General features: G+C 38.7%; 2 protein-coding genes across 3 annotated transcripts; both read left to right on the top strand.

Moving 5' to 3' along the window:
* The first annotated feature begins 508 nt into the window (after positions 1–508).
* LOC126608466 (uncharacterized) lies at positions 509–5,252 on the top strand. Its single transcript, XM_050276353.1, has 7 exons — positions 509–903; positions 1,009–1,092; positions 1,239–1,399; positions 2,228–2,345; positions 3,262–3,397; positions 3,941–4,119; positions 4,705–5,252. Exons 1-7 carry the CDS (start codon positions 586–588, stop codon positions 4,939–4,941), a joined length of 1,233 nt encoding a protein of 410 aa, XP_050132310.1. The 5' UTR covers positions 509–585; the 3' UTR covers positions 4,942–5,252.
* Positions 5,253–5,399: 147 nt separating this feature from the next.
* LOC126608465 (PH, RCC1 and FYVE domains-containing protein 1-like) lies at positions 5,400–12,437 on the top strand. 2 transcript variants are annotated; one of them, XM_050276351.1, is made up of 10 exons: positions 5,400–5,591; positions 5,837–6,250; positions 6,893–6,979; positions 7,123–7,212; positions 7,346–7,432; positions 7,518–7,622; positions 8,466–10,517; positions 10,639–10,785; positions 10,973–11,430; positions 12,031–12,437. In XM_050276351.1, the coding sequence occupies exons 2-10, from the start codon at positions 6,203–6,205 to the stop codon at positions 12,200–12,202; spliced, it is 3,246 nt and encodes a 1,081-aa protein (XP_050132308.1). In that variant the 5' UTR covers positions 5,400–5,591; positions 5,837–6,202; the 3' UTR covers positions 12,203–12,437. The 2 variants fall into 2 exon arrangements, with proteins under 2 accessions (XP_050132308.1, XP_050132309.1); XM_050276352.1 differs by lacking the exon at positions 5,400–5,591 and adding an exon at positions 5,604–5,724.
* Positions 12,438–13,564: the final 1,127 nt, after the last annotated feature.

Consider the following 13,564-nt stretch of genomic DNA (forward strand, 5'->3'; position numbering starts at 1 on the left):
AAAAAAATACAGTTCAAGAAAAAAATTGAATTAAAACAAAGTGGGCCCCACCCACCTTGTCTAAACCCTATTTTATTTTAATCATCTCCTTAGTTCATCACACCATTGTTTAACTTCCGCCTCTTCCCCGTCCCTGCATATTGTCACCGCCCTCGTCCACTTCTTTCCATCTCTTCTCTCAAGTTTAATGTATCAAATTTATTTAGTTTTTACTACTCATATTTTACGATTACCACATCATCACTTAACAGCTAATTTAACAGATTTTTTAACGGATGTATGAAATTGAACTGAAATAAAAGTAAATGTATCATGTTTTAAAGATGTTGTATGAAGTTACAAGTGAAGCCAAATTTGAAGGGGTAAATTGTAATTTACTTTTTTTTTTTTTTTTTGGTTACAATTCGAATTATTGGGCCTAGAGGTTGTCATTGAAGACGAGCTAATCCAATTACGGAGGTCCGGCCCACATACCCAATCAACTACCTCCTCTCAGTTAAGATCACCACCAGTCACACACACACTTTTAACGGTTGGATTTCGATAAGGCCTCAGCACCGGAGCAAGAAAGCCTTATTCGTCGCCATGGCATTGGCCTCGTGCTCCACCACCTTTCTCTGCAACCACGCAGCGGCAGCGGCACCGTGGTCACATCCCAGAACTAGACCCAGAAGCTTCCGGGGGCGGAGGAGCTCCATTATCAAAGCAACCGTCACCACCGGTGCCAAGCAAAACCTGAAGACCCCATTGCAGTACAGGAAGCTCGGGGACTCGGACCTTGTAATTAGCGAAATCACTCTCGGAACCATGACATTCGGCGAGCAAAACACAGAGAAAGAAGCTCATGAGATTCTCAGCTACGCATTTGAAAATGGGATTAACGCATTGGACACTGCCGAGGCTGTGAGTGATTGTGAATTGCTTGATTAATGGCCTCAATTGTGCTTTGTTTAGTTTCATTTCGCTTTATCTCGGTTTTGATTAAAGTTTAAATCTTTGCTGTTGCAGTACCCAATTCCCATGAAGAAGGAGACACAGGGGAGCACTGATCGCTACATTGCCAGTTGGCTCAAGTCTCAACCCCGTGATAAGGTATTCGGACATGTTATGTTGCGAGATTTGCAGTAAGAATGTTGTGGACGAGGTGCAAGTATTATCGCAATTTAATAACATAACATGCTAAATATATTGCAAGAGATAGATTTTGTGTTTCTAACTCAATAATATTTTCCAAATAGGTTGTTTTGGCAACAAAAGTAGCTGGCTATTCAGAGAGGTCAAGTCATTTGCGTGACAATGCCACGGTTTTGCGGGTGGATGCAGCAAACATTAGAGAAAGTGTAGAGAAAAGCCTAAAGCGCCTTGGGACAGATTACATTGATTTAATACAAATTCATTGGTAAGTTTATCGACCAAATTCCACACGTTATACAAGCTTTAACATGCTACATTCTCAAATGATTTTGTGATTGTGATTAGTATTACAGGAGATGGACCTTCACGCTCTAATTGTAAAATTGTTCTTTTCTTGACCCATTTGTTGTATCGCAGAACAACTCTTGAAATTAGTTTAGGACTGGGAGAACTGTTTAGTCTGTCTTGTTTTGGACATTTCAGCTTCTCGTAACTCTTACCGTTTTGTATGGATGAACTGAAGATCACTTTTTTCTGTAAGAAGAAACAACCTTTTCACGTTTTTTATTTACTTTTCGTTTCACCTTCTCCTAATTCAGCAATGAAGCCAACCATTCTGCTTGAGAACCCTTTTGATGATAATTGGAAGGTGGTGATGCGTATTAGCACTTTGCTCATCATTGGATATGCTTGTCCATTTTGTGTGTTAAATTCACAAGTAACTTGTAGTAAATAAATAACTTGAATGATTACATTGGAAACTCATTAATTAACCCAGTTTGGGAGTGCAAGAAGTGATGATAATAAAAAGAGAATAACATGAAAAATATATTTTCTCCGTTTGTTTTGTCTGAAATCCATCCAAGAGTACTCACATTTTAGAAATCAAATATTAGCTGAAATAATTACTATTCGTAGAAATTAGAACCACTTAAATACAGGGTAAAGACGAATCAAGCTAAACCAAGAACACATGTTTAATGTGTTGGAATGCCACATTAACATGTTTTCCTTCCCTTTTCAGAAGACAATCTGGATCTTAAGTTGTTTAATGTGGAGGTTCTCGTAAAATAAAATAATTTCTTTTATGCAGGCCAGATCGCTATGTGCCATTATTTGGTGGGTATTCATATGATTTTTCAAAATGGAGGTCAAGTGTACCATTCGTGGAGCAACTAAAGGCTTTTCAAGAACTCATTGACGAAGGAAAGGTAACATAACAATTCAAACCAATGTTTTAAAAGGCTTGCCTCAGAGCGCACCTAGGCACCCTCTGAGGCTGGGCTTGAGGGTTGTCGCCTCTGTTTTGAGGGAGTGGGCGTAAGGCTTCGCCAGAGCCGCCTAGGCGGCGGAAGGCGCGCCTCAGGGCTTTTTTTTTTTTTTTTTTTTTTTTTTAACTCCCAAACCCAAATTTTGGGTAGGGTTTTAACTGCCTCTCTTCCTTGCACTATCGTCTCTTTGCCTTTTTTTCCAATTTTTATTTTTAATATAATTGATGTGTGTGCTGTCTGTGTGCATTGTTATATGTCTGCTCATTGTGCTTTTCATCCTCTATTTTATACATACATATATATATATATATATAATATATGTATGTGCTTAGGGTGATTATTGGTTAATAATCTTTTTTTTTTAATATAATATATATGTACGCTTTGTGTATATATTAAAAAATTTAGGTCCCGTGAGGCGACGCCTAGGCCGGGCTATCCCTTGGACGCCTCGCCCACGCCTGACACTTTTAATACACTGATTCAAACCAATGAAAGTTTTGACTTTCAGGCTCAATATTAAAGCACTTGGAATGAGAAGTGGAAGTTAGATACAAATTATTAAATTTTTCAAGACCTGTTGTAATGTGGATTGGAAAAATAGTATCATAGTGTTCGTGAGTTTTTTGTAAGTGAATCACTGGCCGCAACTGCATCGATTTAGATGAAACATATTGTTGTCCTATGAATTGGTATACTTATAACTGGAGGAAGAGTGAATCTTTGATTCTTGAATATTCAAGTTCTTAGATGATTAATGAGTGTTGTTAAATAAATGGAGTGTCACCAGTTCTGTATAGCTTGAAATTCTAAGCTTTTTAACTTACATGTTATATAATCCTTTTGAACTTTATAGGTACGCTACATTGGTGTTTCTAATGAGACTTCATATGGAGTGATGGAATTTGTACATGCAGCTAAAGTTGAAGGGCTACCAAAGATAGTCAGTATCCAAAACAATTACAGTCTTCTAGTTAGAACTCATTTTGAAAGTAAGTCACATACCGTGAGGAGTGAAATATTACTTGACAATAAAAGTTTCTGTTCATATTTCTCTTTAGATGGTTATTCTTGTACCAACTGTTTGATAGGTTACCTATCATGTGAATATGCTAGTTGATATATCAGATTATGTTCTGAGATAAGTTTTATCTAAAGTGGTAGGGGAAATGTCTCCATTTTCATTGATTACTTGTTACAAGCTGATCCATGAGCCACACTTGAGCAATATGATTAAGTTAGATGAATGCCTGCTGTCAGTTTGTTTTCATTTCTTTAACTAATCTTTGATAACTTGTTGACATTACACGACTTGACTTGTTTGAGTGTTAATTTTATTTGCTTGACCGATAGCTGCTCATTTGATGGATGTCGACCTGGTTGGGCTGTCTATCCAGATTCCAACCTGTTTCTTTAAATGTCGGCACCTTTGTAGTGTGTGTTGAGAGTTTTTAGTGTTTACCTTCTCCCTTCTAGTTTCCCATGTTATTCTCTTAGCCCAATGAGTTTGTAATTCTTTTGTTGATTCTTTGCAGTTGACCTTGTTGAAGTCTGCCACCCACAAAATTACAACATTGGCTTGCTGGCTTATTCTCCACTGGCTGGTGGATCACTGAGTGGGAAGTACATAGATAGCACTTCCGAAGCTTCAAAAAAAGGGAGGCTAAACCTCTTCCCCGGCTACATGGAAAGATATAACAAATCTTCTGCTAGGGTATGTTAATATCTTGCATGTCGTAGAGTGTAGATCGTGTAAAACGTGGCTAAATCCAAATAACATGCATATTATAGAGTTATTTTATAATCTTAGAAACAGATGAACTCCTTTGATGTGGGGATTTATCATCACGGTGTCACATTGTAATTTTGTTGGGGAACAGCAGATTGTTTACAGGGACTTTTCGTCACTTGGGAAGCAACTTGTTTATTGTTTGAGTAAAACATTTTCGAACTGCTATATGTTCGCCAAATATTGATAAAATTTGCATTTTCTGCAATTAAAGGCCTGGAAGTTAGGACTTAGGAGTGCTAGGCTTAGCACCATATTTAACCAAGTTTTAAAGCAAGGTTGAAAAGTGTTTGGTTACCACCCACAATGCGCGCAGATTGTTTCGCACGTGATTAAAAACCTTGGCTGATCTTCTGAGTATGAAATTAACTTTGGACACCGGGGTCTTTTGGACGTAGGCTGTTTTCCGTTCTTGATGAGTTACTTTATGTTTTGAATATGAATTGCTGAGGATAATTTCATTACTGCTGATTGGTTGTCTGCCTAATTATTACTTGTTTCTGTTTTTAGGAAGCAACAATAAAGTACATCGAGCTAGGCAAGAAGTACGGGCTAACTCCAGTTCAGCTTGCACTTGGATTTGTACGGGACCGTCCATTTGTGACAAGTTCAATCGTTGGTGCAACTTCTGTCACCCAACTGAAGGAAGATGTTGATGCTTTTCTATTGACTGAGAGGCCTTTACCACAAGAAGTGATGGCTGATATTGAAGAGATTTTCAAGAGATACAAAGACCCTACCATTTGAAAAAGTGGCCTTAGGAAGTGTAATTATTACTTTTCTTGAAACATCAGCTTAAGATAATGATCGAACGTCGATGGTATCCCTTGTTGGCCTGGGCAATTCCGATTTTGCGGTGACCAAAAAACATGAGGGAAGGAAGCCTCAACTTCCCTTTTGGGGTCATTATGCATCCTTGTAGTTTTTCTTGTGTATTTTCCTCCAATGTGCAGAGAGTCTTGTTTCTGTGCTTTGATTGAACCTTGTATATTTTCCTCCAAATGAGAGCCTGGATCGCATATATCTGAGTTATGGATAGAAAGTTAGGAGATTGTCAATTTTGATCTGCGAATTTCAGATTCGTGTAGTTGCATCATGTTTAAAATTGATACCCTTAACGGAGAATCGACCGCATGTATCTCTCTAGTTGCAAGGTTCTTGCATGAAGTTCGTGATTTCTGGAAGAAGAGTCCTTGAGTTCTAATCCGTCGAAGAAGAGTGTCCTTCGAGTTGTTGGCGAAGGATTCCGACCGATGATGGTCGTGCACCTTCAAGAGTCTCTTCACATTATTCTTCCAAAGCATCATCGCCAAATCCATGTTGCAAGGAATTATGCCTTCCTCCATCTGCCCCTGTTTATTCTTCACTTTCCGTATCAACCCACGTGGCAGACTCAGGTTGAGTGTAGTATTTTTTTACTAATATATTTTTGAAAAGTAGTTTAACTCGTTGGTGGGACGTGGAGGAAGAGAAAGAGGCGCGCCAATGTCTCGCCTTCTTTTCTTTTGACCTGCAAACTATCCTAAACATGTGAGATCGCTTACTGCCCTCTCATTTCCCACTCCTCTCTCTCTCTCTCTCTCTCTCTCTTACCCCCCCCCCCCCCCTCTCTCTCACTCTGATTGATCTGCATTGTCTTCAGGGTCAATCTGCAAGACCCAATTCGCCAAAGCGCTCAGAAACTCGATATTCACATCTTTGCAGAATTTTCCGGTGAATATATGAGGCGGTTGATTGATTTCCGTGAGATTTCGTCAGGAGGGCCGCTTTGCAATTGGGGAAGCTATTGATTTCCGACAAGTTGGTGGCCGATTGAGGTTCCCAAGTTTTTTGTTTTGGGAATGTATATGGTTCTTGTTTAGAAGGATACTAGGAATTTTGATGAGAGGCCAAACCGGGAGAAAGCATATGCATCTATGAAGACTGGTGAAGGGAAGTCGCCGATGCAGTTGTCGGTTGAGCTTGCTTCTTCTTCGGCGTTTAATTCCTTACGAAAATTTCAGATGGAATGGCAGATCCTGCTAGCTATGGGAATCATGAGCGTGATATTGAACAAGTCGGTTTCCCATCACCGCCCTCTTTTCTTTTCCTTTAGATTATTTGGTGTTTGGTTTTGTTTGCCTAGAAAACAAAGAGACCTCGTACATTTTCGGGTTTGCATACATTTTTTGACGATACGGTTATAACTGTAATAGGTAGATCAATGCGTATGTATATTGAAATTGCTACAAAACCAATTCTAATGAGACAAAGAAAAATGTAAATGCTAGTATTTTGCTAAGTTTTCAACTAATGAAGGATGACATAGAGGAAAAAGAGACTCGAATTGTGACGTCGAACTAAGAATTTAATGGACTACACACTCAAAAAGGAGAGGAGGAGGATGAAACTAGCATCTATATGTATGAATATTTCGATTAAAAAGCCCTTTTTCTCGTACACTGAGCATCTTTCTCCTTTGAAACTACCTGCATCACTCGAACAATTTGCTTTTCGATTCAAGAAGGGAATTGATGAAAACCCAATATCTTTGTACAAAATTTAATTTCTAGCAGTGAAAATGTTGCCTTTTCTTCAGACTACACCCTTTCACACTATAATTTTGATATGGTTAAATATATATATATATTCAAGATTTTGATCCGTGTGTTCTTTGGCAGTACTTTTCGCCTAATATTCCTCTCTGTTTCTCATGAAGGCACTCACTGCATTAAAAAAAGGTTCCCAGTTAATCAAGTATAGCCGGAAAGGGAAGCCAAAACTTTGTTCATTCAGAATTTCTACTGTGAGTAATTTCCTTTACTTATCTTAATTCTTAACCACTTGAATGCGTTTTTTATGTTACACCTTCTTCCTGCTGCGCATCTCCACAATCATTACTACATATCTTAACCGCTTGAATGGCTTCAATTTTCATATTCTTAACAGGATGAAACTACACTAATCTGGTATTCACATGGAGAAGAACGAACTGTGAAATTAGCTTCTGTCTCTCGAATTATCCCTGGACAGAGAACGGTGAGTTAAACAAAACTCCCAAGAAATAATTGATATTGTGGTGTTTCAAATTTTTTGATTGTGCATCTATATAATTTTGAAATGCTGTTGTGTCCTAGTTGACAGAATAAATACTTTTACTGCTTCTTTATAGGCTGTATTTAGAAGGTATTTGCGCCCAGAAAAGGATTACTTGTCATTTTCTCTTCTATATAACAACGGTGAACGAACACTTGATCTGGTAAGTAAAATCAAGTATTAGTTTCAAATTTTTCTGCTACGGTCAGTTTAGACGAAAAGTATAAACTCAGCAATCATCTTTATAGATCTGCAAGGACAAAGCTGAGGCAGAGGTATGGTTTGCTGGCCTTAAGGCACTAATTACTTCAGGACAACAACGTAGTAGACGTACTAAGAATGATATTTATGATGTAAGTTTCTATTTTAACAAAATGCATTTATAACTGCTTATATTTGTGCTTGTTTTTATGGTTTCTAGTTCTTTCTTATCGTTCGAATGGTTAATTTTGTAATGACTATAATCAATTTGTTGATACGAGTTTTTGCCCTCAAAAAGGGCTGAATATTTCTTGTGAAATTACCTGCAGATGGTGAGAAAATATCTGCCACACAATTGCATGACAATCATTATATATTTATTTGTTTGTCATTTTATTAGTCTGCTGTTTACTAAATTATGAACATTCATCGGCATGAAATAAAAAAGGAAACTTTTAAGCAATATGTATTAGAGTTACGTATTCTAGTAAAAAGTAGATGTACCATTTACTGATACAATAAATTGTGGCAAATTATTACAACCCTGAGACGACAGATACAGGTTTTTGCCTCTCAAGCCTTTAAAAAAAACATACGGAAAACTATCCAGGAAGTAGAGTGGTATGGGATGTCTAGCAATTGCAGATGAAACATAGCCCTCACCATATTCAGGAACATTAATTTTTCTTGGAGATAAGATTTGACATATGGAGCCGCTGGAATTTAAGTTATGTAAATAAAAGAATAGTTAAAATTCCATGAAATCGACAACTATGAACTGGAGATTCTGTAAACATACAATTATATACAATTTAGAAAATTATTAATGCATTAACATATTTGGTAGTTTCCTTCATATGATTCATGGATTATGAGAAACTGCCAGCACTTATATTGACAAAGTAAATGTGGCGCAATTGTCTTGATCCACTCAGAATTGTTCTGCATTAATATGTTTTCAGAAGATTCAATGTAGTTGCTTGCTTTACTTTCAGCTGCAAGACTGTGCTGAATCTGTTAATGGTCGTCCTTTTGGTGCGGCCTTAGATTTCACTTCGAGCATTGCCCGTGGTAGGGGATCTGTTGATTCTCGTGAATCAGTGAATTTTTCAGGCTCAGATGTGGGTTCAGAACGTGCAAATATGCAACTAAGAACAAGTGCAGGAGATGGTTTTCGAATTAGTGTTTCAAGCACTCCTAGCTGTTCAAGTGGAGGGTCTGGACCTGATGACATTGAATCACTAGGAGATGTTTATGTTTGGGGAGAGATCTGGTCTGATGGAAATGGACCTGATGGGTCCACGAATTCAATCCCTACAAAAACCAATGTGCTGATTCCAAAGCCCTTGGAGTCGAATGTTGTTCTTGATGTTCAGCAGATAGCTTGTGGTGTGCGACATGTTGCTCTTGTAACAAGGCAAGGGGAGGTTTTTACCTGGGGAGAGGAATCTGGGGGAAGACTTGGTCATGGGATTGATAGAGACTTTAGTTGTCCTCGCCTTGTTGAGTTCCTCGCAATTAATAACATTGAATTTGTTGCATGTGGTGAGTACCACACATGTGCTGTATCTACGTCAGGTGATTTGTTTACGTGGGGTGATGGTACACATAATGCTGGACTTCTTGGTCTTGGAACAGATGTTAGCCACTGGATACCTAAAAGGGTTACCGGTCCTTTAGAAGGACTTCAGGTTCTATCTGTTGCGTGTGGCACGTGGCATTCAGCTTTGGCAACTTCAAATGGAAAGCTGTTCACGTTTGGAGATGGAGCGTTTGGTGTTTTGGGCCATGGAGATCGAGAGAGTGTTCTGTATCCAAGGGATGTACAGTTGTTGAATGGACTAAAGACGATAAAAGTAGCATGCGGAGTTTGGCATACTGCAGCAATTGTAGAGGTTATGGGCCAGTCTGGTGCAAATGCTTCATCTCGTAAGTTGTTCACCTGGGGTGATGGTGACAAACATTGTTTGGGTCACGGAAGCAAGGAAACTTATCTGCTTCCCACCTGTGTCTCTTCACTTATTGACTATAATTTCCACCAGCTAGCATGTGGACACACTATGACTATTGCCCTCACCACATCAGGTCATGTGTTTACCATGGGCGGAACTGCTTATGGTCAGCTAGGCAATCCAACTTCTGACGGGAAAGTACCTTGCTTAGTACAGGATCGATTGATTGGTGAGTTTGTCGAAGAAATATCTTGTGGGTCATATCATGTTGCTGTCCTGACATCAAGAAGTGAAGTGTTCACTTGGGGAAGAGGGGCTAATGGAAGACTGGGACACGGGGACACAGAAGACAGGAAAACTCCAACTTTGGTTGAAGCCCTGAAAGATAGGCATGTGAAAAGCATATCGTGTGGCTCAAACTTCACATCTAGTATATGCATCCATAAGTGGGTCTCTGGAGCTGATCAATCAATTTGTTCAGGTTGTCGACAGACATTTGGTTTTACTAGAAAGAGGCATAACTGTTATAACTGTGGACTAGTCCATTGCCATGCTTGTAGTTCCAAAAAAGCACTGAGGGCAGCATTGGCCCCGACTCCTGGAAAACCACACCGTGTATGTGATGCTTGTTATGCAAAACTTAAAGCTGCTGAGGCTGGTAATGCTTCCAATGTTAGTAGGAGATCTATGATCACACGCTCAATGGATAGCAGGGATTTTCTAAATAGGGGAGAGGTGAAATCTTCAAGGATTCTTCTCTCTTCCACTACAGAACCCGTTAAATACCTTGAGATCAAGTCCATGAAGCCTGGGGGTGTCAGATCCGAGTCCCCTTCTATAGTCAGGGCTTCCCAAGTTCCATCCCTTTTACCACTAAAAGATATTGCGTTTCCAAGTTCATTGAGTGCACTTCAAAACGCTTTGAAGCCTGTCATGACAATGCTGCCTCAGCCCAATTCAAGATCTACTTCACCATATTCGAGGAGACCTAGTCCTCCCCGGTCTACAACTCCTATATTCTCTAGGAGTGTTATTGACAGTCTTAAGAGGACAAATGACACTCTGACTCAAGAAGTGCTGAAGTTGCAAAACCAGGTACTATTTTACACCTTTTGAAAATTAACATTTTTGGTTGCGTCATTATATTGGCTTGTGGTATAGAAATGTCAAAACCAAGATGCCTTTCTTTAGGTAAACTTTCCTCTCTTTACCTCAGGTTAAAAGTCTGAAGCAGAAGTGTGATGCTCAAGATGTAGAGATTCAAAAACTAAATAAGCATGCCAAAGAAGCTGGCTCATTAGCCAATGAACAATACTCTAAGTGCAGAGCTGCCAAAGAACTTGTCAAGTCCATCGCTGAACAGGTTTATAAAACTTACTCAATATTACAATGTCACTCTTTCTAATCATTCTTTGTGGCACGAACATTTCCGTTGACAGCATAACAATGACGGGGAAAAGAAAATCTACTCTTTTTATGGCCCTGCCATTCAGTTATCGGTGAAATATGCTGATGTTCTGTGTGCTTTCTGTCCTTTCTTTATCTTGCAGATGAGGGGGTGGGAAGACAAGATACCTCCTGAGATTTTTGACAGTGATACTTTCAAAGCATTGCGTACGCAAGCTAAAGATTTTATGAACATGAATATTGGAAGCTCAAGCTCAGAGCTAGGCCAACACTATGCAGCCGATAGAACTTCCTTGGTTGTTGAGCCTTCTAGAATGGAAGACAATAGAGCAGACGACTCTGCAGAGGCTGAACCTCAAAACAGCTCAGAAAACCGCTCAAGGTCACCTGAATCATCAACATTGAGGACAGAAGACAACAGAGCAGAAGACTTTGCGGAGGCTGAACCTCAAAACAGCTCAGAAAACCGCTTGAGGTCACCTGAATCATCAACGTCGCATAGAGGACAAAAGGAAGTCATTGAACAATTTGAACCGGGCGTTTATGTAACTCTCCTTCAACAACAAAATGGTACTAGGATTTTTAGGCGTGTTAAATTCAGGTAAATATTTGATCTTATAACATTCAGTAATTATATGTTTGTGTTAGACGGCCACTGGACCCTCGAGCTTTTGGGGTTCAGTGGTTGTCTAACACTGTATCAGAGCTCTTGTTGCACGAGGTCCTGAGTTCAAAACTTCCGATCCTCATTCCCCACTGCTTTCTTCATTTTCAAGCTGCACACTGGAATTGCACCTATGTGTTTCTGTGTCTTCATTCTTTGCCTCTCCACGTGCAGAATGTGGCTGCACGTGAGTGAACGTGTTAGCTAGATATATAATGTTGACTCGTTATCTAACAGCTTAAACTTATGGGGTTCAGTGTCTACGATGCCATATTACAACTAATGGATCTCAAAAGTTTAAGCTGTTTGCAAACTGATCAACAATGTATATCAAGCTTACGATCTACACATGTACCCGTACTAATTGAAACAAAACTTGTTATAAATTATTATCAGAAAGCCATTTTGTTTTGTGTTTCGTTTATTTTCCATATGCTAACTTTGTTTATGATAAGCGTAACACACAACAAAGTCTTGGATCATTTCAATGCAGTTCTCTTCTAATTTTCTCACACCGGTCTCAAATATTTTCTGCAGCAAACGAAAGTTTAGTTCGGAACAGGCAGAAGCATGGTGGAAAAATAACAAAGATAGGCTGCTTAGGAGATATAGTCAGCCGAGTACAAGTCCTGCTCCGAGTGTACCACCACCCAGCAGTCCTGTACCGCCGGAGGAAAACAGCGAGGCAGCCGCAGCTTCCCCGACTTAGTTTCATAACTTAGTCTCTTACAGTATGGTATAGAAATTTGGTAAGTAGGATCAAAGGATCTGCTTTAGAATGGCAGTGTATGAATCAGTTAGGTGTAAACTTATCTTTGTTCAGAACAGAACAAAATAGAGCAACATCTTCTTCTTTTCTTTTTTTTTTTTCTAGGGGAAATATTGAGAGAATTTCTCCTCCTTTGAAAAGAAGAGCTTCAATATAATTATTTCATCCATTTTAATTTGTTTTTCTGTATTTTACGGTTATCTAATCTTTTCGGGGAAGAGGATGCCAACTTTAGTGGGAGGGGGCGGGCACATGCACATAATCCTGATCAAATAGTATGACCCACGTATGTGTATAGTAGTCAGGAGGATCCACTCTTGGACCCGGTGGTTTCGAGACCACCCAGACGTTTGAAGAAGCACCTTTGAGGACTTTTGAGGACCACCCAACGGTCTGGACATATGGTGGAAGAGAGAATACCACCATAGTTGTGTAGGTGTTCTACAACAGAAGCTTTGAACCAAGAACCAAGAAGAAAGATCTAATTTTAGACAAAGTGGAACACAGAGAAGATGGCTCTACTGTTCTTGAACCTTGGTTACATAAAGACCTTCTCTCTCCATTTCCCACGTGACCATTTCCCATTTTCCAATTCTTTTTTCTTTTAATTGTTTTCCAATCAGGTTCTGTTACCCTAACAATTTAATAACCAAAGGAATGGTGTATTACTCAACTAATATTTTTATACTATATGTTTAACATCGTTATTTTTTTTTAAAATAAAATTCTTATAAATTCATACGACATCTTAAAGTATTTTGTAAAGTACTATGAACTTGTAGTCACTTGCATTTTCATCTCATACCATCAAATTTACTAAAATGGTAAAGCAAAAATTATGATATTTTTCGTATATTATAGTTGAATAATAAATTTAATTAAAATAATAAACTTCAAATTCTCAATACAAGTATAGTTTTTCTGTAAGTATATGGTACATAATAAGTTTACTTAAATCTACTTAGTCCGCCTATGCCTTTGCTTAGACCCATCTAGGCGCATAGGCGCCCAACTCGTTGTTGGAGTAGTGGCTAATGTCTCTTGATCAGGACCAACCGATGTTAGAATCCTAGATTCGTCACTGATAGTAGTTGATATTACTAAAAATATGTGTTTAGTCTCTGAAATTCAAATTCTTTACATAAAACTCCTTTTTTTTTCTTACATGAGTAAAACTCATTGACTAGGCTTCGAATAAGCAAAATCATTAATTATGTTTTACTTCACACATTTTGCAATTTTTGGATACCTAAAATACCCTTAATTACATTTTTGACATATATAATTAATTATATGCGCATT

Source organism: Malus sylvestris, chromosome 16 (genome assembly GCF_916048215.2).
Source record: "Malus sylvestris chromosome 16, drMalSylv7.2, whole genome shotgun sequence".
NCBI lineage: Eukaryota > Viridiplantae > Streptophyta > Magnoliopsida > Rosales > Rosaceae > Malus > Malus sylvestris.

Excerpts from the sequence above, each read along its gene's own strand:
- LOC126608466 (XM_050276353.1), top strand. The coding sequence starts at position 586 with ATGGCATTGGCCTCGTGCTCCACCACCTTTCTCTGCAACCACGCAGCG. Across the intron at positions 2,346-3,261 it reads AACTCATTGACGAAGGAAAG|GTACGCTACATTGGTGTTTC; the intron begins GTAACATAACAA and ends TGAACTTTATAG. Across the intron at positions 4,120-4,704 it reads ATAACAAATCTTCTGCTAGG|GAAGCAACAATAAAGTACAT; the intron begins GTATGTTAATAT and ends TTCTGTTTTTAG.
- LOC126608465 (XM_050276351.1), top strand. The coding sequence starts at position 6,203 with ATGGCAGATCCTGCTAGCTATGGGAATCATGAGCGTGATATTGAACAA. Across the intron at positions 7,213-7,345 it reads TTATCCCTGGACAGAGAACG|GCTGTATTTAGAAGGTATTT; the intron begins GTGAGTTAAACA and ends GCTTCTTTATAG. Across the intron at positions 10,786-10,972 it reads TCAAGTCCATCGCTGAACAG|ATGAGGGGGTGGGAAGACAA; the intron begins GTTTATAAAACT and ends TTTATCTTGCAG.